The 24429-nt window shown below is 41.3% G+C and overlaps 1 protein-coding gene across 1 annotated transcript in view; it reads right to left on the reverse strand.

Moving 5' to 3' along the window:
- Positions 1 to 7085: 7085 nt before the first annotated feature.
- The window catches only part of LOC104411417 (phosphatidylinositol 3,4,5-trisphosphate-dependent Rac exchanger 1 protein-like), a gene marked incomplete at its 5' end in the record, with an annotated part of 83911 nt that continues 66567 nt past the window's right edge, over positions 7086 to 24429 (reverse strand). Inside the window, 17 exon segments of the mRNA XM_010021829.1 lie at positions 7086 to 7128; positions 8970 to 9037; positions 9585 to 9687; positions 10341 to 10528; positions 11217 to 11283; positions 11736 to 11847; positions 12472 to 12615; positions 13227 to 13326; positions 14177 to 14394; positions 16215 to 16256; positions 16938 to 17066; positions 18696 to 18786; positions 19173 to 19255; positions 19640 to 19728; positions 21620 to 21826; positions 22817 to 23075; positions 23981 to 24191. Coding sequence (XP_010020131.1) covers positions 7086 to 7128; positions 8970 to 9037; positions 9585 to 9687; positions 10341 to 10528; positions 11217 to 11283; positions 11736 to 11847; positions 12472 to 12615; positions 13227 to 13326; positions 14177 to 14394; positions 16215 to 16256; positions 16938 to 17066; positions 18696 to 18786; positions 19173 to 19255; positions 19640 to 19728; positions 21620 to 21826; positions 22817 to 23075; positions 23981 to 24191 — 2154 coding nt within the window.

The raw sequence follows: 24429 nt of genomic DNA on the forward strand, positions 1-24429 counted from the left end.
ATCAAAGGAGAAAGCAGGCTAGAAAGCAAGCCAGTCAGATTTACCAGGGAAAGGACAGGAACTTTATAAAATATGATGCTGATTATTGACATGGGAAATGTTGGGCTTTTGGAGTGTTCAGAAACATTGGGCTAGGGATCTTACTGCACTCTGTAAGACTGCTTCAGTGCCCCTTTCATGATCTGCCTTACCCTCAGGAGGAAAGCTTATTAGCTGAGGTCTCAGTCTCTTAATTTGAATTCCTTATGCTCATTTACCTTATTTTTATGATTATCCTCTTTCTCCCATGTAGAAGTAGCTTCTGAAATAGAACAGCATCTCCTCAAACTTGAGTCGTGACCACGTAGCGCTGCATAACTTGTTAGTGAGAGAGGTGAGACATGTACCAACTGCCTTATTCTCTGATCTCTGTCATTTTCTCCAGCATGAAACATTGCTTGGAGAGTAGCCCATTATTGCTACTATCTATCTGTGGCATGTTGGCTTAGTTTGTTTCTCTTTGGTCTCTGTCCTGGTGTCATGTATTCAACTCTTTCAAGGCCAAAGCAGGTCTCTTGCTCAGTACCTCCTCAGGAGGTACTGAATAGCACCTCTTGAAGTTTGTTGCGAGTGAAGTGGAGATGAAACCAGTGTTAAAAACTTAGAGGCTTGTCCTTGTCTTATAATAATGTTCAGGCTACTAGACTTCGGGGATTTAGGGAATTTGACAGAGTGGTTTTGGCTAAGAACTAAAACTGAACATATCTCCACACGCAATAATGGGATAAAGCAGATCAGTTTTCTCTGCACAGGAAGCCACAAACAAAGCTGTTCTTGCATCTCTCGTTTGACTTGTTCTTCTCTTTTGCTATGAAGAAAAGGAAGCCCAAATCATAGTATCTTGATCAGAGGCATGCATGAAGGGATTTAACTCTTCTATTATTCTCTTCTCCCTTAGAAACCTATTGAACACTTTCAGGTGTGGATATTTAATCTCTTTGGTTATTCTTTGAGTGATCGGAAAGTCTACCCCAGTGTAAGCCCCTGCATAGACGGGAAAATGAAGAGTTCCCCTTCTAAAAACAGCTAAGAGCACTGACAAGCTGGTTGTATCATCAAAGGGTAGAGTAAGGTGACCGGGTACGCCTGGCTGTCTGTCTGGAACTTCCTCAGTCTAACTGCTGGATGCAGTGATACAACACATACGTGATGGAAATGATAGAAGTTGTAACTATCTTTGGGATTCTGAACAAGTGTCAGAGCATATAAAGCTGAGTTTAATGCTCTGAGGGGAAACTCAGGACATTTCAGATGCACAGCTAGGCAGCAATGCATTTTCCTGGCTCCAATTTTTATCTTTCTTTTTGCAGAGGAGGGGAAAGAGATCTAGATCTTTAATTCATGCCCTGTAAAGGCAGAATGCAGTTTATACACATCAGGAAAGAGCTCTTGTAATTGTCCCTTATCCCACAAAACAAGAAAGGATTTGAACATCAAGTAGTTTTCTGTTTACTTTCCCAATCTTCTTCAAGTTCAAAAGGTTCTTAAAGCAATAGCCCAATAGAAATGTCTCCAGTTCAGATAGCTCTCAACCTTCCAAACCCAAGAGGAGTGCTCTGAATCCTGTCTGACAGCAGACACATTGCTGTTACTACCTGGGCAGTGTTTTCTGAATGGCTTATTTCAGCTCTGACAGACACAGAGCACACAGCACACCAAACACAGCCCAGTAGTGCTAAAAGGACCACATGGATTACATGATACAACACAAAAAGTTGCACAAATTATATTAAGACTTTTATCTTAATGCAGGATACACATGCTTAGTTAAAAATACAGAACCACGAAGAAAACAGTAACACTATTAGTACACTAGAGTCCCTCAAACGTAACTGGAAAAACCCTCTCAAATATTCTGTACATTTTTTCTTTTTACAAAACATTTGAAAATGCCAATCCTATAAACTGATATAAAAATACCATTTCTGAAACATTTTCCTAAAAACCAATGAAAGTTCTGTTTCATGCAAAAACATACTATACATTTCGGCATTGCTCCCCCTGCCCAGACGAGGTAATTGATCTTAGGTGCAAAATGAGCTGTAAATGCAGTAGTGCTGTCGCAATCCTACTTGAGCTCCTATAGCTGATGGTCAGTTACCTGTTAAAAGCCTTTTAAATTTGGCCTAACCAATGGTCAGCCTGCTGTGGCCATGCCCCCCCCCCTTTGTAAATCAGCAAAAATGAAGGCCTTTCAGCAGTCCTCTGTCCTCTGCAGTGAGTTATTTGTTTGTTCTATAGTGTTGTGCTAGTGCAGTGAGTCTCATCGTGTGGTCTTAGCTCATGTAGAAACAGCTTTGAAAGGTGCACTATAAAAAGCAAACCTACTGTTCTAAGATAATCAGGTCCTTTGTCTTTAATTTTGCACTGAAGCCAGTGTAGGCTTCAGAATGCAAAGGCAAAACCCATCCAGCTGATTGGGGTCCAGCTACCAACAGATCTTTCTTCTGGCACGCTTGAATGCAACTGTGCAGCACAGCCTGATTCTCAGAGTAAATACACTCACAATTAGCAGGACCTTAAATAAACAGGATTCTTCTCATGCCAAACTGTGTGATGAAAGAATTATCAATTACTTTACAACCTAAACAAAGCTTCTCTGAAATCCAGATTTAGTATCTTCTTGCTAAGGCCATATTTTTAAAATAGTATTCACCTAACATTTACTTGTGTTCTGAATTCTGATATTCTTTAACTCAAGGAGTAGGAACTGCTGAAGGTAAGGGGGAGTCTGAAGAAACTTCACACATAAATATGAGTTTATTTTTCATTAGGGGGAAAAGAATAATGTTAAATTAGTTTCCTCAGTGGTATTAATGCATTGTTCTTCTAAATCCTGAAATGGGGCAGAGCAAGTACTTCAGTCATGTTTCCTTATACCAAATGCTCTCAATTAATATATTTATGGGAATTAGAAGCAGAGAGTTTTACATATGTTATTGTGATGTTTACCCTTTTTTCCATCTAGTTTCCTGTTTTTCAAGTCATTAGAACTGGTTTATATATGTAAAGCACTGACAATTTTCAAAGCAGTTTATAATTTTTCTCCTTTGAATCTTCATAGTACCAGTGATAAGAAAATAGTTTCCCAGTTCCCTCCTCAGACTGCAGCAGGGAGGAAAAGGGAATTGCAAAATTCCTTTTGCTGTTTGAAGGCTTTTCTTCCCCGTAAGATGATCAGCTACTGCAGACTCTGCTGAATAGCAGATTTGAGCTTCATATTTGAATGCTCTTGTGCTACACAAATACCAGTTTTAGATACAAATTGTATGGTCAATTTGATTAATCAGTGATATCTTATCAGTCTGTCTAAGTGCATTTGTGAATAAGCTGGTTTGATGAGCCCTTTGTTGGGTTGGGGGTTGGGGTTTTGGCCCTTTTACCAGTGAACCAGGTGCTTAGAAGCCATGTTAGGCAGTTATAATGCCAAGGGTTATGACAGGTGAAACACTGTACATGCTGTAGGAATGATTCAAATTATCTTTACATTGAAATTCTGCTTGTTAAGCCTGTGTGGTTTATATCTTCAAATTGCTTTAGAACTAGGAAATATTCCCAAATCAGCACTATTTGGTGGTAAGACAGTATGACAGAGGAAAAAGAATTTGCCAGAGTCCAGGTAGCCAAATGGGGCTGGCTGGGGAAGGGCTGCCCAGTGTCCTGGGTAACCAAGCACTGCTGCTTCATCTTGTAACAACAACATTTGTCAACATTATTTCTTTTTTCATCAAAGCCTGATTAGGAAAAAGAAGTTTGTAGGCCCAGAACAATTTTAGGGCCATATTGTTCCCTGCTTGCTTGTACTCCTTTTTCTCCTTGTGCCTGTATTTATGTTCAGATACCATTTCAGTATCTATCCTCACCATCTAGCTACTCCAATTGCTCGTAATTATTTGGGCTCTGCACAGTGGCTTGAATCTTCATCATCTCTATCCCAGCTGGAAATTCGTCTCCTAGTGCAGGCTGAGCTTTCATGATTCTACCAAACTGCATCTGAGTCATCTTGTGACAAACTATAATCAAGGTCCTTTTTGTTTTATTAACAAATTAACAAGACATGAGCAAAATACTTTGTTCAGTCTTCAAGGGCATGAGCTCGTATTTGTACTGTCCACTTTCATCCCATTCATTTCATCCCTTTCAGTGTGCAAAGTCTTCCAGGGTTCTTTGGCGTGCACCCCGACCCGCCTCCAGATCAGTGCCTCCCAGCTTAACATCAACCCCAGCCTTACAGTACCTGTGCTTCAGGTAGTAAGGAAATTCACTTACAAGCCTGATACAGAAGAAATCCCACTTGCAGCTGCCACCCAACCCCCCCTTTTCTGCACTGCCTCCTCTCCTCTAGCCAGCTGCTTACACACCTCATCATCATGCTGCTGGTTTCCATTTTCTCCATCTGACTGTTTTCCACATTTTCCATACTTGCAGTGTATCAGATGCTCCAAATCTGCCATCGGACTTGCTCAGTCTGGAGGGCCTGATTCTCACTTTGCTTTTGGCCATGGAAATCCTGCAGCCCTTATCAACTCTCTTCATTTGCAGGTAGGATTGTGCATTGCCCTCTCATTTTCCACCTCAACCTGCTTTTTTTCCAGCACTGGATTCAAACCCTGCCATTTTACAGCATCAAACCAGTTTTTTTTGTCTATGTTAATAGGCAGTCTGCAGTGAAACCACATCTGTGGCCACCACTGCACAAACAGGAAGAGTTTAGCTCTACACTGCCAGGTTGAGCTGACAGCAAAACCCACTTTTCCCTTACAGTTTAAACTGCCGACTCTTCATTGCTCCATGCAAATAGCAGAACTTAAACTGTTCAGCAGAACTTACAGCTAAGGAACTAAAGAGTATAACAGAAAAATAAGATCATACCTTCTTTCCTTAGAATATAAACCAACTTTTAATAATAAAAACTTCTATCAATCACATACATTTCAGTGGAAAACAGTGCACAGTGTAAATGCCCTTAGCTGCTCTGCTACACATCTTTAATGTTTACAGTGACTGTGTAACCCCTGTGCTGGGATCCTGAACAGGCTGTCAGATTGCTGCTGTTCTGCTGAGCAGAGCTGATGCAGACAAAGCAAGGACCTTGGCCTATGTGTTCTTTTCATTTTGGAACTGTTCCTACAGTTCTTCTAATACTAAATACATTTTAAGTTGAGGATTCAGTAAAGAAACACCCATTGCTTCTTCAAACAGCAAGTGGCAAGAGTAACTCCTCCAAAATTAACAAAAAGTGCATTGAAATGAGGACCTGCTGCTCTGGGTGCAGTACAAATAGACACTTGGTAACAACCCCTGCATCCCACAGCCAGCGACTGGTGGGTTGTCCTACCTGCAACAGGTTGCTGTAGGTTAGAGGAAACGGGTCAAAGTAAGAGATTAAACAAAGCACAGTCCTTCCCCAAAATTAGCAGTCTGTGAGTGAAGGGAAGAAAATAATCAAGAAACAAAGGTTCAGAACAATCTGCATCTCCAAACTTGTCACAAGCCATTTTGTATTGAAGTGTAGATTAAAAGCATCATGAGAACTTCCTATCCAAATGGAAAAAGTCTAATTTTAGGATTTGAGTTGATTTGGATGTTAATGAAATAAAACTAAGCCAGCTAAGAAACAAACAACATCACAAATAAAAACCCCAAACCTTTATTTTCTAGAATATACATCACTGCAAAGCGCTTCGGGATGTCCTGGCTCGGAACTGTTCCAAAGGAGGCTGTGGAGAACCAGAGGTACGGTGAGTCCCCAGCACACCCTGGCCTGCACCGGCTGCAATTCCAACTCCCTGTGGCTGGGCAATCGTGTTAAGGCACTCACTCCAAAAGAACCTTATGTCTGTCCTGAGACTGCTGACATGTTTCAATGCATTTCAGCCAGTAATTTGGGAAAAATTACCGTGCTTAGGATAATACTGACAGGATGGAGAACAATGCTTCAAACAAGAAAAAAAAATAAAGTACATTATATACATGATTCCTTTTTTCTTTTAACTTAGAAGCACCCCTAATACATCTTAATAACTGTATTAAAGACTACTTAAATACTGAAAGATTTTAAATAATGTAAATTTTTTTCAGTAAACTGGGAGTAGCTGTGTAACTGCCAGCATATTGGTCCCATTTTAAACAATATAATTTTTATTTAAATCTTGTATATATAATAACATGATCGAAAACACATATGCCACTCCACATAAATAAGTATAGTTCTTCTGACCTGTTTTAAAAACTACATCTGTTCAAATAATCAGGTTATAAGACCATATTTTTTCCTTTGTGAAGTTTCCTTTAAAATCTTTCACTCCCAATTTCTCCTCTTAAATAGTTCTGTATTTCCAGAGTACATAATAGGGCATTAGTAAAAAGAGTTAATCAAAAAACTGAAAGCTACAGTAAGTAAAATGAAGTAATGTTAGGAAGGATTATGGAATGTATACTCTGCAGCATCGGGAGATCACTTCTTACGGGGCTGAAGTGGAAAATTGCTCTAGAAGAAATTCTTGATGTTCATGTTGGAATAAACCATGGATTGTGCTACTCATCATTCAAAAGTGCACGTCAGTTCATGAAAAAGTGGTGTTTCTGAGGCTGTTGCTCCAGGACACTGACCAAAATTACGCTGGCAATTAAATGGATGCCAGATGCAGTACGAGGAGCGCGAGAGGCGGCATAACCAATCCGTATCTTGAAGTCCACTACATTGAGGTGGCAGCACAAACAAGTCACCAGTAAACCTGCGCTGTCTTGAAGGAATTGTCGCTTTGCCAGGCATCTAGGAAATGGCAGTAACACCCACCTTAGCTCCGGGGTATTTGTTTCATGGATTTCTTCCAGTCAAAGAAATACAAGAATCCCTGTGCACGCTGCAGGAGCTCAGAGGCGGGTGCCTGGGGCCAGCAGGTTCATCCCCGACTAACCCAGAGCAGCAGCAGCACCTCTCTGGGTTCAGCACCGTTGGTGTCGGTGGTGTGTGGGGGCCTCAGGCAGGGCTGCTCCTGGCTGTACACTCCACTGATGCTGCAAGGCAGATGCCTCCCTCACCTTTATAAATCTCCATCTGTAGGTGGCTGGCACAACCTATAGAGTCTTTAAGGCAGATGAAGTCAGTATTAGTTATGGCAGTAACTAATTAGTATGGTATTAAATATCACAAGGATGGTAAGATAAAGTTACTGGCATAGTATATGAGAAACAACTGCTCCTTTATCATTCTACAGGCTTTAGAGCTAATCCAGTATCAAGAATGCCACTATTTTTAATAATTGCAAATTTAGAAGTTCCACTAGTGATTTATTAACTAAAATATTTACAGTCATTGCTTAAATACTATTTGGAACTTTCCATCACTCCCTTTCAATTTGATCCAGTTTGGGTCTTCAACAGTCTGTTTTTTACTTCTTTTGCTTTAAACCCAGTTCAGCATTTTCTTGGACAAAATTGCTCACCCCTTATCCAGACTGGGCCACCAAGCAGATAAAAACACATCTGCTTGTTGACAGGAACAAACCTTAAATTCAGTAATTGTGTTTTTAGAGAAACTTTCTGAATCACCAGGTGAGCAGATTGAGACCAGGGGTTAAACCTAAGCACATCTTACCTGTCATTCACATAGTACTGGTTGTGGTGGGGTTTTCTTGGCTTTTTCTACTTTACATTTGAATAAACTTAAGTCTCTTGTAACTTCTCTGTCAAGATTGCTACTACAGAGTTTGACTAACCTCAAGACTAGGAAATATAATCCTGAGAATTAACCAGCTCTCCTTTTAACTTTGCGCAGTTTTATTTTACACTATGACAGTGGAACCCAGTAGGAACACATGTATCTGAGCTTTATTGCCCTGCAATAATCTAAGTGCATAGTCCTGGAATTTGTCATTGTGATTTAGAGTGTATATGAAAGAAATGCCTCGTCTTAGGATTTGTTTGTAAAGCTGTTTCTTTTTGAACATAGCATGCTGTTATGGTCATAAAAATGGACCAAAGTGATGTACAGCCATTAATAAGGCAAAAGAACTGTGCTGCTAAAATGCTGATGTAGGACACTGGGGACCTGGCACAGGAGCCAACACTGACTTTTATTTTATCCCTTTTCACAACAGAGGGGTAAGTCTCTAAATCCAAAATATTGTTCTTTCTAAGGTCTCTGAGAAAATAAAGCAAGGCCAGACTGTTTGTTAGAGTAAGCATCACAGTCCCCAAAGTTTACAATAATTTCCTATAAACATTTGGAGGAGCAGATGGGGGGATAAAAGGAAAGAGGTGGGGCTTGCTTAGACCAACTCAGAAGTCTTAACAGATGAATAAGATATCAGTGTTTTAAGGCAGTCTTACTGACACTGGACTGACATGTTCCTTGGAGGACTCCAGAACTACCAAATACACTCAACTCTGTCTAAAGTGCTTTTCAAAGTTCTCTTAGACAAAAACATACATAGCCCTGAGCCACTGATCTTCCCTAGAGTTGGGTTACTGTGTGGTTACTCTGTCTCAAAGCACTTGCTCTTCAACTTGTTCTGCCATAACTAAACAGTTGAGCTCTGCTAAGCACACAACAGTGTTAGCCTATGAATTATATCTGCTTATCTGCTGTCGAATTTGACATTATGGATTTTGGCTTTCTGAGCAGCCCACAGATGGCTGTCAATCACTGGCTTTGCCAACTCACAGCAACAGTCCAAAAAAGACCCTTCTCTCTAATCAGTTATGTTCTATTCAGAAAAATGTAGAAACCTTTGAAGTTAATGATCTGCAACTGGTAAGCAGCAAAGCTGATTACAGTGAACTCAGTACAGCGAGAAGGAAACCAGGAAGATTTTCCTGTTTCCTACTGCTACTAAGGAGATCTTTGGTTGTAACAGAAACTCTACAGTTGTTACAGAAACATAAACCCAGCACTCACATAAAATGCATGATGCATAATAACCTACCGAGGTGCACACTGTGGCATTTGGTCCATCACTTTCAGATTCTTGGCAGAAATTTCAACTCTTGGTCCCTAAGGAAACAGAGGATATATGGCACTGACAGTATCGATAAAGCATCTTATCCTTAGGGGAAAATATTATAATGGGAGTATGGTTCCTATTTGCGAATCCATTAACTACTTTTAGAAGATTTGGAATTCATTGGCTGGATACATTAGTCATCTGTGTTTACTTAAAAGATGGAATTAGTCCCAAAGCACTTTACAAGCACGGCTGCTGACACTAGGGAATTTCTGCTATTTAACACTCTGATTGAGACTTAGTTTTTCTATATACAGAAATTGTCCTGAATATGCTGCATAGTCTCTCTAACCATCAAGACACGCGCTTTAGGTGACGTAGACTGAGGCATATACTTTAATTGCTGTAATGGCTGCACATGCAGAACTTCATTTGTTCCTGTCACATCTACGTGTAGCTCTTCACTTACAGAAGTTTGGCCATGTGGGTTTGCAGTGCACAAAATACTGTGCCCCATCGAAATAAACTGGTGTTTGTGCAGTGATGTTACTGGAATGAAACCGGTGGCACGGAGCAGACACACAGCCAGATACTTACTTGCTTCCTCATGATGTCTGTAGCTTGCATGATACACTTGGGCAGAAGGCCATGACTTCGAGCCAGTATGGCTGCTTGCTCCAGGGACACACTCAATGTACTCCTGAACATGGGGACAGGAGATAATCACAGATCATATTTAAAATTTATAACTAGATATGTACAGGACACTTACTTGCCTGTTAAGTGTAACTTCTGTTAGCTACTGTTCTTGTATGTACTTTTTTAGGGGTTTTTACTTAGGAAATTACTTCGGTCCTGCATGCCCAGTCTTTGTTACACCTAGCTATTGCAGTTACTACAAGTCTCTGTTTCAGCGCCCTTCTGCATCAATTCATATAAAGTTGTTCACAAATTAATCTTTCCTTCACTCAGTGGTTTTGAGACACTGCAAGAGCAGTGGTGTGTTCAGAACCAATCCTTGCACACACCAAGATTCTAAAGGTCTTTCTGAGCAACTTCCTCCATTTTCAGTGTGTGACTGAAAGCAGCGTGGACTGAAAGCTACATGCAGTGAGATCACTCAGTTGCATTGGCTGATGCACTGAAACATAAAAAGTTTGTGTGTCAATACAATTATTGAGAAAAGCATTAAAAGTCACAGCCTACCCTAATGTAAAGATGGCTTCAGGTCCCATATATTCCCTTATGATCTACCTTCCTATTGCTTTGCACAGAATCAAATATATTGCTCAAAGCACTAGAAAGGACCAAGTTCTCATCACAGCACTACCGCAAAGGCTTCTTAAATCTCACCTCTGCATCCCAGTGCCACACATGGTGATCTGACAGGCTCCAAGTCGGTAACAGAGCTCAGAGGATATGGGTAAGAGGCCTGCTCCTGATGTGTTACTGCTGGAATATCCCGACTGCGTTGGTTTTGTATTAATGAAAGACTTCATCAGCCTGCAGAGCTCATCCATTGCATTAATGGGACGAATAAGCTAAACAAAGCAATAATAAAATGCATCAGTGGCATACTTATACCTCCAGTTATAAAGACATACACAATTCTTTCTGCTGTGTCTAAGCACAGTCATCTACATCAGAGTAACTGCCACACAGTAACAACTATTTAGAATATATATGAACCTTAGAAGTGAAAAAATACAATTACTTAAGCTTGGGGCTGTTTTTTGCAACTATCACCACTCACACAGACTGTTTACACTGTATATTACAACTGCAAAGCTAGTCCCTGAATTTGTCTTCCCTACAGTAGCATTTAATGCCTTACATGCATATATTCCCATATGGCACCTGCCCCTGTTAGACTGCCTTTACATGGGATGCTGGGAAGTGCTATATTCCTGTAGGTTTCTTCTGTAGAGAAGGACAATTAATTTATTCTGTCTAACATCAGATACCATCTTTAGCAGGGGCAGTCAGAGCGATAAGGAGTCTCATTAGTGCCTGAGTTAAGGGGTTTGTGTCTACCCTGCTTCTGCACATTTTCTTCTAAACAAATGAACTGTAGCCAAGCTTCAGAGAAATTCACATCACTTTTTAGGGTATGGAAGAGTTGTTAAATGATGTTTGGGTTTGTACAGGTCAGCTGAATGAATGGGTATCCCACCACTGCACTGAGAGATGTGAGAGAATGTGTTGTAGAAATAAACTCAGTAACAATACCTGGTCAATCTTCACTGCAGTAGTATTGGAATCAGTGGGCAAGTTTGACCTCTCTAGGTAAAATGTCCTGCAAAAAGGACAGCAAGGATATCATTAGTTGGTGAGTCTCATTTGAAGCACATACATATATAACATATACTATCTCGTACCAAACAGTGGGGAAGGCTAAGCTAGAAGTCTTGTACTTCAAGATCTGCTTTCACCATTTTCATAGCAGTAATTTACTGAGTCTGTACTAAAATATTCCAAATCCCCTTTTTTATGTAATTTTAGCTCTGCACAAAATTCTGCAGTTCAGTTAGATGGGAATTTCATCCCGTACAGTGCACTCAGTACACTGCTTCAGAACAAGCTTAACTCTGGGAAGAAAACAAGTTTCCCCACACAACGAGGATCTCCAAAACCAGTATTTGTACAGCAACCATCAGCAACAGAATCTCCTTTTCATTAAATTTTAAGGTCCTTAGCAAGGAGTGCTCTTTTCAATGTCTTTTAAAGCAAAGGAAAAGTGTGAAATACCTGAGTTTACGGTAGTATTGCTGCACTTTGTCAAGTGAAATACCATTAATTTGCTGTGGAAGTTCTAGAGATGAGCCAGCCAGTTGTGATTGCCCCTCTGTACTCTCCAGAGCTGAAAAAGACAACATTTTACTAAACCTATGTTATTAGTTTTCATTTTAGTAATTTATTTATATCTTCTCACTGCTCAGCAAATGACTGCTGGATCATGTCAAGGCTGATTCTGTTACTGCATAAATTTAATGCATTTCCCAGTATTGGAATATAGTGGTAGCATCCTAAGATGAGCTTCACAAAACACAGTACCACCTCACAGCAATTATTCCACATTAGCAGCCCCTGGGAGCAAATTTCAAGTATTGTATTTTGCTGTGAACATTTGCTTATCAAGCCAACTTCTAGCCCAGATGATTCTGCCATAGTATATACTTTGAAAAACACTTCTCTGTGGCCTAGGAACATCTGATACCATAGTAGATCAGACTGTCCTTATCAATGTCTCTATGGCCATTACAGGAAGGCATAAAAAAGTCCTAAACAGGCATATCTTGTTCTTATAACTGCATCTAATTCTAATATCTATCTCCCCAGGTCTTCCTAGAATAGAAACATCTGCTTCTTACATAGGTCTGCAGCTCTCAGCAGCATTATGTTAACAGCTTATGGTCATTCTTTCAGTCTTTCAACATCATCAGGTAGATAGCTTATTTTACTCAAGAAAGCTTTTTATAGACACCTTTTGTAAAGAGCACCATGTGCAGTTTCAAGCTTCCCCCATTCTGAAACCGAGAAGGCAGTTTGAAGAAGTAGTAGCTGTCAAGATAAAAGATAACCTTCAAGGCCTGGCGACTTCCTTCGATGTGGTAGAAGACATGAGTATCTGGAAAAATAAAGATAAAACACTTGGTGCTTTACCACAGCAGGAGAAATGCAAAACCACTGCTATCTGAACTTGCTGGATTATCTAACGACATTTCACATCTCCACCATAAGATGTGGAAGGGAGAGCCTCTACTAAGGGAATGCAGGCTTTGAAATATCACACTTTAAGAGATAGACAGTTCGCATGACCTGGCATGGTGTCTGACACTAATACAATAAACATGGTTAATAACTAAAATTCCACCTTGTTTCATGGCATCTCATAGTCAGAAAACTTGGGGAGAGATCTGGCAGGGCAGAGGACAGGACACAGAAGGGCTGGGAGGGACAGTCCTTCTACCTTAGGTGATGTGGCGAATTACAGACATCCATCAGGAACTGCTCATAGTCTCTCATCCCTCCCTGTGCGTGTAATCACACAGGTGAGGTAACAGACCATAGTTAATAATCACGAAACATGCAACCAACACTCTGTGATACCAATCCTGTGCTTTATGCTGTATGTTTGCTGCGGGATGCAACAATGCTGCAGAGACTTTACAGTCATGAAGGATATTAACCCATAAAACAAACATGAAAAAAAGAGCTTCAAAGAACCAGACTACTCACTTGCTACAAGACTTTCATCCAGCTGCTTGAAATAGAAGGCAACTTTGTCCAGTTCAGTCAGAACAACCTGAATGTCTTCCAGCATAGTGCGCTCCTCTTTCTGTAGAGCACAGAAACAGATATTGTGATCTACCAGAGCAAGATCAAGGGCAGGAAGATAGAGTTTTTCTGGGCATGCTTTGGTTCAGGAGACCTAGAATAGAATGTGGCACTTTCTATTAGCTAATCCCAGCCAGGTAATTACTCATGGCTCTAACTTTGTGATACAAGTTTAGCTACTCTTTGCTAGATGTCATTTGATGCTATTACTCTGTACCTACAAATGTGAAGGACAGCCTATTGGTTACTGTGAAATAAATGTCTACACATTCCATTCAACATAAAGAAATAGCAGTCACATATGGATATAGTTTGGATTGTGTATTTAAGAAACCCCAAACCACACAACCTACAATGCTTACAGAGTAATTAAAAAAAAAGAGGTCTCTTATCGTGTCAGAGCTACTTGCCTTTTTTATGCTCCTTTTTTCTAGACATTTATACGGGTACCAGGTACAGGGTATCAACAAAAGCCTAGATTTTCATGTTGTCTGAACTCCTGAAATCCTCAGAAATCTTCCACCTATTTGCGGCAATGTGTGTTTCCACCAGCAGATGGCAGGCCACACATGCATCACCACCGGCTGAGCAGTAAAACCTCCCTAAATGCAGCAGCTTTACTCCAAACAGGAAGACAGGCAGATTCCTATAGTGTTCTAGTGTGACAGTGGGTCCAGTATCTGTGAGGCGATTAAAATGATGGGATGGGGAATATTGGTACATAGTTGTCAGCAGCAGGATGAGAGGCTACACATGCTGCTAGAATGAAGGGCTCTGGCTGTACTGTGAGTGGCAGGGATGCATACAGCAAGCATGAATGGACCCAAGGGGGCCACAGCTCTTCATCTTACCACAGCAGGGGACAGAAGAGACTGGTAGTTCAGTAGAACACCAGTGGCTGCTATCTGTTCCAGCCATTTTCTGCTGGCATCTCTGCTGCTCTCTTCATACTCTCCATTGTTGTTGTATCGATAGTTGAGAGCAGCCAGTAACTGCTCTGAGAAGGTGCAAATAGCAGCCACAAGAGACTGACAGAAGATGGAATCACGTCTCAGCTGTAGCTCAGTATCTGCCAGAGAAGGGGAGAGAAGCACAAAGAAGTCATGAGTACACTGGCCTTTAATCTCACTGCCAAAGCAGCAGTTTGTGTGTGTGAGACATTTGGCTTCTGCTGTAGCTTTGCACAGACTTAACAGATAACCTCTTCTTGCTGTGCGACCTGGGTGGGTGGATAAAGACAGCACAGCTAGAGTACATGCATGTTTGAACGTTTTCTAGTCCACTTGACTGTTTATTACTACCTCTGCCATCTGCAAGCTCATTCTTCTGACTGGGAAGAGCTGTACCTCCTTCGTGCCATGTCTGGACTGATTCCCTTCTTTTTATGTTTACAGAAGCAAGAGAATTCTTGAAAGAAAGACTCCGCCATTACTTCTCTCCTGGGCTATTAGAGATTCATCTTCCCCCATCCATCTGTATTTTGTGGGCTTCCCATATGCTTAATGCATTAACTGGGCCTGCCCATACGGTACCAATTGGTTTATGTTTCCTGAGAGAATTTCCCGCATTAACTTTGCTTCCAGTCCACCTGCCAGGCAGCACATGCTGGTCACAGCAACCTCGTCACACTTAAGGGGATTGCAGGCCAAAGCAGCACATGAATGAGTGACAAGCTCCCTCCCCGGCACTCCGGGCTCCTCCAGCAGGCACAGCAGCACAGCAGTCTCTCATCAAGGCAGTGTTCCCCAGAGAAAGAGGCTGAACATCACCCAGGGCTTTGAAGATCTGCATTATTTTTATAAAGCACTGAAGAGCACTAATACACGCCAGGCCCTGGGCCATATTCTCAACCTAAGGACAATCCATCGTTCCAGCAGCACACCTCTGCGCTGCTAGAAGTACAGCAAAGAGAGCTTAGGGCTGCTCTCTAGGAAAGGGAAGCCCTGGTGCCATAAAGCTGCCAGTTCAGTGCCACATGCTCCTCCATTCTTTCCAGAGGATATCCATGGAAATGCTGCAGGAGATGGGGCACAGGAAGAGGCTTAGGGAGTCACTGCAGTTGCCATCAGTAAAACTCGCCTCTGTGGCTATGAGTCTGATGCTACAGGCTGGTCTGGATGGACTCACAGACCAGCTCTGGCAGTAGCCAAAAGGTGACCGAAAGCCACACAAATCTCTCATCATCACCCTGTGCAGACTTGAGAATCACATCTGGCACAGTGAAGTAACACCCTACTCCAGATAGCTGTTACCTCATTTTCAAACAAAAGTACATCAAGTAGGTGTTTCGATTACAAACCACACATTCACCCTTGGGAAAAGCTTGTCCCTTGAGCTGCGAGCACAATGCTTTGTGCATGGTAACAGATTAATGATGCCCGTGGTGGATTTAGGTGCTGCTGCACGCGTAGGTTCTTAGTCTGCTCCTGGCTGTGCTTTCAGCATACACAGTTCTAACTCCTAACGCGCCTGCTCAGTTTGGAAAGATGACAGAGTCCACAGTCTCACAGAAAGTTGTGCAATAGGTCTCATTTTTGCTGCATGTTCTCACCACAGCAGGAAACAGTAAAGGCCATCTGGGAAGAAGGATTGTATAAAGGAAAAAATGAAGACAGTAAAAGAAAAACAGTGCTTGTGAAAGAAACATCAGTGACCAGGCAGGTAACACAAGCAGCCTGCAGTGACTGAAATCATGTAAACTGAAGAGCAGATGTCAGATGCACAGGAAGGTTGCCCTAGGTGCAGAGCATGAGAAATGTTAGCATAAAATGCCAAGGAAAAGCCTAAATTCTAAGGAAGAACATAACATTCTGATGTGTGCACATGCAAGCACATAGAAGTGTTAGGGACTTGTGCATGTATGTTTTGCAACAAATCAAAACCCCTTACCTGTGCATTTTAACAAGGCCAGGAGCAGCTGATTCTTCCCATCTAGAATAGTAAAGAAATGCAATGCTTTAGTCAACATGCTACAAGGGAGATTTGAATGCTTTTGGTTAACAGTCCCCTCATTTCCCAAAATCCCTGGCCCCCACATGCCCATTTCTCTTTACTCTAGTAGTTCCTTACACAGATGTTAATGACTGAAAAAGAAACAAAGTGTAAGTCAAAGAGTTTTACAGGCTAACTGCTGTGAAGCACTGGAAACAAATTGCACATGGATGGATCCCTAAGGAGGTGATTCCTGTCCAGAGCTTTGCACTGGACTATAAATATCAGATGAGCTCCTGTTCCAGTTCACCCAGACTGCAATGCTGCAGTATCTGATTAGCATTCATTTCATTTTGGAATATACCAAGCATCTCTCTCTCCATTTTCTAGAACGGTTACAAAAAGCATAGGAAAATAGATCAGTCTGATGCCATTCTGTCTGAACGGGCTAGTGAAATAAAATAAGAGAGAGAAAGTTCTTTGGAATTGCTGCACAGGTGAGATTTTACCATAGGGCACTGGGGCTCTGCAAGCAGTAACCTGTTCTACCTGTTCTCTAGAGCCTTGCACAGCCTTACTACCAGTGGAGATACAATGATAAAATGAACTGCTAGACTTGATTAGATCAAGATCTTTTGTCCCTGAAGCCAATAACAAACATTTTCTTTCTTATTTACAGACCTTCCACATGCTTCTGTATGATTTCAACAAGGTTCTTGATGCGCAGTGGAAGGTTCCATGGATCTTCTTGAATGCTGGCTTGAATATTATTCCGGCACCTTACAGTGGTTTCTTCCTTCTGTTTAAATTCTAGGAAAAATGGAGTTTGTTAGCCACTGAGGAAATGCTACAGAGCTGAGAGTGGCTTATCATTTACAGTGTGTATACAGTTGAAAGCAGAGATACCTTATAAATAGCAATGATTTTGAATGAAAAAGGTTCTTAAATAGATCTAATATGGAAGACAGACTACTCCTATAATCTCATGATCAGCAGTCTCCTAGAACACTTGTCAGTGGTGTGGACTACAAGTTACGGACGTGGGTGACCACATGAGCAGTGAGGGGAGCTCTGCACCACTCACACAGCACAGAATTCCCAGCTGTCCTCTCTGCCTTTAATAATGTGCACATGGCTACTCCGGGTACATCCAGATGTAAGGCTGCACAGAATCAGATCAACTTTTTGGCTGCAGCTGTCATATCCTGATGAAAAGTTATGAAATATTCTGCTTTCCCCTGATGGAAGCTTATTTAATTACAGAGTAGAAGATCTATTCTCCATGACTTAGCTATGTAGCTAAGCCAACTACCCCCACTGTTAGTGGTAAAATGCATAAGCAGACAGAGAAACACAAAAAGACTGTGCCAGGAACTGCTCATGAACAGGACAGAAAGCATTCGAATCCCCATCCATCACTGAATGGATGGATGTCTATGGCAGCTATTAAACAACCACTTGAGGCCATGATTCCAGCTGAATGTAAGCAGGGTGCCTCTGTTCCTTAGTGTGATGAAGGTGGGATCATCACTTAATGAAAAGACTCTTGCAGTGTACTTAATCTAGTTTTAATAAATGAGACTCACTGTTTAAGCAAAATAAAATAAAGGAAGTGTCTGTTATTTCTTCATTCAAACAGTGAATGGAAAGACTAACACATATGCTGCATAAACATGAATGTGTTTGTAGAGATGAGTTCATGTCACAGAACTTCATTTCTGGAGTCAGAAGGAAAAAGCAGCAGCTCTCTGCTTGTGACTACAGCACCTGAAGTGCAGTAGGAATAGTAGGAAACATTTCAGATTTCAAGTGGGAAAGGAAATGCAGCAAATGCTCAGAAAACAAAGTCCTGTGTGTTTCAGTGAGAGAAGAAACCACATCCTGGGCCCCCAAACCATTAAGACTAAAGTCTCATCATGCTCCCTGAGGCAAAAGAAAACATGGTATCATTTGTTTGCTCTCTATGGGAATCTATTTTCAAAATAAGTGTCATGTGAGGATGAGTTTACTCTGGCAATTACCCATCTGAAGAAAAGCAGAGTAAGTCATTAAGCAAACTCAGGCAGAACCTTTTGGTGCCTCAGATCTACAGTGGTCAGCCCCTCATCACCTTATCAGAGCACTCATTTACCTTGTACCTGACTTATCTCACCTTGTACCTTTTGAGATGCATTTACATCAAAGGACAGATTTGGAGACTTGTGAAAGAGGATGCAGCAGCATCTAACAGAAAAGTGTTCTGTGTGTTTCAGAAGGAAATCATATGAAAATGACCTTTCAAGGATGCAAAATTTCAGTGGTCAGACTCACACCTGCTGTTGATGTGTAGACTGGGTAGATGGCACCCTTAAGTGTGGCCACACAACATACGTGCACTCATGTTAAGCTCTTAAGTCCTAGCAAATAACATTGTTCAATACAATCAGCCTTTTTCTTTACCTTGCAAACTGTGGTCCATTGGAAAGTGCTTGGTTTCTTCAAAGGCCTTAGTTATTACTGGTCCTTTTAGAAGTGCATTGATTGCATCAACCTATAATTGCAATATTTTCAGTCAGTGTTATCTGGTGCTAGACATCTATAAAAGGTGTGTAAACCTGCGAGGACTCTCCTGAGATCAGTAATTGTGATCCATTTAGACTGCCCAAGGTACTAGAATTTTGTTCACCTTTTTCCCTTTTTCCCTTTAATCTAATGCCTGAGATAAGGCAGGTCAACCTTGCTTAAATCACACAAGGGAACTCGAATATGGACAAGACCAGTTCATTCGACTGCCCTATAACAAACTTACACCATGCCCCAAAATCTTGATAGCTTACCTTCCCTCAAATCGTAATTTCATTGAACAATTTGATAACTTCCAATTTATTGTTTTGACACTGATAAAGTATTTCTGAGTAGGAGTAATGCTTTACATACCTGGTTAAACAGATGCTCCAGACAGCCATGAAGTTTGTCTTGCTTGTCTGAAGGAATCCTCATATCATTGGGAAGCTCATCTCCTAATAAATGAAAGATGAAAAGCTTTTAACTGTCTTACAAATATAATCTGAGATGAGGCCACATATGACACCAGCACACCTTCACACTGAAGTGGGTGAAAAATGATACTGCTTTATCTCTAATTCACAGATAAAGTATTAATGATTTACACATAATGCAAATGCCCAGTAACTAAGGAAGCTTATCCCTGCCTAGTACCTTTTCCATACTCCAAATTTACTGTGGTTCATTAGAAAGAACATGTCTCTGTGTTCTTGTGATTAGTTTTGAAGAAACCACATTTGTAACTGAAACATGCAAGTGCTTATAATCAGCAAAGACCTCTCACCTCTTCTGGGAGTCTGGTGTGAGGGAGACACACATAAACTACACAGTGCACTCACCTGATCCCATCTCATCACTGCCCAGGTAAGAGCTGTTGCTCCGCACACTGGTGTATGACAACACTGAGTCCCGGTTACTGTTACATTCACTAGAAAGAAAAGCAAAGAAGGTGATAGAAAAAGAGCTGTCTCTGGTACACCATCATTCTGGTTTTATCAACATTGCAATCCCCTACACTAGTTCAGTTACTCTCGTAGAAAAGCCCATTACTTACAGAACAACCATTAAGCAAAGCCTCTGGGGCTACCACTGTAAAAGGATGTCTTGTTCCATTTGTAGTGACCACTCAATGCTTAATCTATCACCTGGACCCTGTAAATAATGAAAATGGGCTTCCCACCATGGACCTCACCTGGGTCATGTCACTAAACATGCTCTATGAGTGTGGAGTAGGGGAGAAATAATTAAAATCTATGAGACTGAACCTCCACTAAACTCCACGTTTGTTACGAATCCTCAGGATACTACATCATCCAACTGCAGCAGGTACTGAAGCTGTAGTAGCACAGCTTCTGGAGAAGGGAGAGGAAATTCAAGGAACCTGTACCATCAGAGAAGTGGGCACTGCAGATCCTAAAACCACCTCAGGAAGCAGAGGAGTCACTACAGTTGGCTTCACACCAGTGCTTGCTCATGCACACCTGGAAAATTCTAGCACGAATCTCCTCTGTTTCAAGGTCACTTAACGCTAACTATAACTTAATAGAAGTAATCAAAAAAGCTGTGGGTCTCAGTCGGTCCCCCTCCAATTAAGTGACACAGTGGTTTTAATGGTAAAAGCCCAAAACAAAGCCTAGAAAATTCTCCATGTTGTCTTTAACTCTGTTTTTCTTTTAGACTGTCTTTTGTTAAACATAGTATCAAAGAAATAAGTATTAATCTTCTTCAGAAAATACACATGGTAACTACTCTGCAGTGTGAACCCTTATGAAATTTGATTTACACCTCCAAATCATCCCATAGAAAGAAGCATGGCTAATGCAAACAAGGTGTTTTTCTTGTCTGTAATTTGCTCGGTTCTGTAGCTCCTCGGTAGTTTTTCAGATCAAAACCCATCAAAATACATTTTACTGCCCCTTGAGTAACTATTATCTGTAATATATGCTTCATTCTATGCCTCTATCTATTAAAGATAAGACAGAATAATCTTTATCATCTCACATTTATGTGTAGAATTTTTGAACAAGTGACAGCCCCACAGAGACTGTTTGTGGTGTCACTTTGTTACCCAGAAGAGATTAGCCTCAATTAGCCATTTAAACTGAACTGTTCACAAATGGGATTCCTAACAACAAAAGAAATGCAGCACATTTCAATAAAACCCTTCAGAGCACCTGTGCAGATCTAATCTGGCATAAGAAATAGATGCCACAGATCACAACACTCTGTGGCAGATTGCTGCTTCTGTTTCTTTACTGACTTAGTATTTGCTGCCCTTGGAGATGTTCAGTATTCAACTGGACAACACCCTCAGCAACCCAGTCTTACCGGACCTGCTGTGGATTAGATGGGACCACATGGATTTCAGAGAGCCCTTTGATGTAAACTGCTCTGATACCATCATTTCTGCAGTCCTGCATGAGTGTACATCTTACTACTTGTACTAGCACAAAACCAACAGCAAGTAAAGAATCACGCCTGTAGCAGGTTACTGTGATCCTCCCAGCTCACTGTGAAATGTCTTCACTCCTTTGTGTAGGGACACGATACAGAAAGTCACACTAGACCTATCTATTTCATTTTACTCTATTTTCTAGAAGCATTAAGCCTTTTGGCATTGCTGCAAGGAAAAGTTTGTTGTTATGTATGTCTCCATGGCAATGAATGTAATGAAATAACTATAGCTAGTGAATACTTTACTAAGTGAATATAGAATAACTGACTGACTGGGAAATACCCCATTTGTTGAATCCATACATGGATTAGAACTTCAAAACATTGTGCTAGTAAGGGAAAAGTGGCACAATCTTTAGACTAACCTGTAGGAGTCTCTGTAACTCATTGTGTCCTGGCCAGAGTCTTCCTGGTCCTCCTCAGAAACCTTGAAACAGACCTTCTTGATTCCACCATGCTCGGCTTTGTCAGGATCACTCTCTTCTGTTCCCAGGGAAGGTGGAGATGTCTCCTCAGTAGATGGTGGCTCACAGGCACCACCTTCTGTAGGTTCTGTTATGGTGGACAAAAGTCTGCAGAAGTAGAACAAACAGCTCTCAGAGACTGGTGGGTAGAATGACTAAGGCTTGAATTCAGCTCTGTGAAATCAAAAGCAACCTTGCCAGCAGTCTACATAGACTACAGCTACATGAAACTGTGAGCTCTGAAAGGGATTAATTGAAATCCATGAAGCTTGGTTCACAAAAGATCCTGTTTCCATAGGTACCCTACCTCCACAGGGTATAGTCTGATCACTGTAACCATGGTAGCCTGAAGGGGCTCTGGGCTTAATTTGCCGGAGTCTTCACTTTCTCCATCCAAGGCACTGGGTTCTCTTCTGGGGCAGTGCCTCAGCTCACTGGCTCTACCCAGCAGCTACCACCCTTCTTTAAGGATATTTGAGCCAAGGTCTCGTGCTTTCCGGTCAGTTGAAGTTCTTGTGCACGATGGGCTGTTCTTTTTTGTTACTGGGATTCCTGGGAGTGGCTTTAGGCATGTCATGGCCTCCTCCTGCACAGATCACTCCTGCAGCCCCTGCCAGCAAAACTGCACAATACACAGATGCACTACTCAAACCCTTCATTACTACTACTGGGAGACCCACAATGCGAAAAAGACTAATAGAGGAAAGGAAAACATAGGTGCCGTAGAGAAACCTGCCTGAACTCAAGTTCTGTTTCGCCTGCCTTACAACAGACAAAATCTCAAGGGTAGGGACTATGCCTATATGGAATTCCAAACCCACTCTTGGCACCGAATAGATTCTTGTATTGGAATATACAGTAAGCAAACGAATGGCTGTTGAATTCAGGTAGACTTTGAGGAGCAAAGGACAATAATATATACATTGGTGGACAGGAGTAGGTTTGACACAGCCAGTGAGGAGCTGTAACAGCGCTTGTGTGAAGGGGTGAGTGTAAGGGTCTGACAGTCGTGGCCAACAGGCACAACGGGCTGGCTGAGGTTAGTGCCTCTATTCTGTCAGCACCCCTGCCTGCAATGCATACAGATGCTTTACTCACTTATTTATCTGAATGACATATTGCTTCATTTCCTTCACTGCAATGTCAAGCTTGTTAAAAAGGTGCAAGTAGGAGTCTTGTATCTCCCGATCTTCCTGTTTCAGCAGAAAACTGAGTCCCCTTTCTTCCTGAATTGCTCCTCCATTCTGCTGGCCAAAGCTGCTGTCCAGATCTCCATCTTCTAGGGTCAGACATCTCCAGGACGGTGCAGCCATGGTGGTGATGCAATGCTGAGTATATGAGACTGGATTTAAGGTACCTACTGAACATTGAAAGGTCTAATTAGTGCAGTTCTCCTTGCTCCATCCCAGTAATGATTTAAGTCTAATATAGTTTAAGATAGGTGGAATTTTAACATGAAAAAATAACATTTCACAGAATTATTTTACATAATTACATTCTATGACAAAAACATTCTTTAAAAAAAGAGAGAAGGTATTGTTTTCCTGGCATGCCAACTGGATGTTTTGCATTTACTGCAGTCCAGAAGCAGGTTAAATTATGTAACAGCAACAGTCCACAGATTATATAGACAACATGGATAGTATCTAAAAGCATTTGTTGAAATGTTAATGAATTCAGGTTCTCAGGGGTTGGTCTGTGTTATTATTCCAGCTTTACACACACGCACACAAAGAAATAGGATTATGTCCTTACAGAATATAAATAAAGTTCCTTTTCATTTAAAAATGCTGACAGTTTTGGCATGGTACATTACTAACCACCTTGGCTTGCATTAAAAATACTACGGAGTTTTAATAACTTCAAGCAAGCAGGGCTTCTTTATCGACCTCATTTTGAATGGTTGGGGCCATTCTTCAGAAGATTGTTAGTCTACACTTCCCTGTGTCTCTTCCAAACATTCCTGCACTCTGACCTTCATAAGACAATGAACTAGAAGCATATTAGGTAAGATGATGATGAAGAAACGTTGAAAGAATCAGGTTGTTGTAGGACAAATGCTATGTAGCAGCTTTTATCAGAACATAGATGCTCTTGACAGAGTAAAGTTACCAGCTCCAGTGCATGGACTTTATTTAGTACTGACAAAGGAAAACAGCACTACAATCTGACTGACTCCTGTTTTCTCTCCTGAATGCAGCCTGTCTGCACAGCATTACCACAACTAGATAAAATCAGTTTGATTTGAAAGTTAATTATCACCTTGTTCTGGATCAAGACCAATAATAGAGGGTTTCCGTCCAATGCGAATGCTGAACGACCTCCCTGCTGAGGTAGTGTTTTTGGGGTATGACACCTCCATGAGGTTAATATGGCAGTTGGTGGGGCAGAAATCCATGCTGTTGAGAGAATGCGGTTCCGTGACAGCTTGTTTGAAGGCTGGGCTCACCTTCGTTTTCAATTCATCTGCAAACTGGGAGAAATAAAGCAAGTATGTGCTAGTTCACTTGCAAAAAATTCTGATGCAATACAGACAATTCTTTTCCTGCCTCCTATTCCAGAATCACATCATTTCAGCTGCAGTTGGAAAACCACATTATTTAAAAAAGCTCATAAAACAATAAATGAAAGCAATTTGCTATACCTTCTAGGACTCTCTTTTCAAACATCTGAGGTAACTGCACAGAAAAGGCACACATAGCTTGTTTACA

The sequence above is a fragment of the Nestor notabilis genome, unplaced genomic scaffold, assembly GCF_000696875.1.
Source record: "Nestor notabilis isolate BGI_N333 unplaced genomic scaffold, ASM69687v1 scaffold8759, whole genome shotgun sequence".
Lineage (NCBI taxonomy): Eukaryota > Metazoa > Chordata > Aves > Psittaciformes > Psittacidae > Nestor > Nestor notabilis.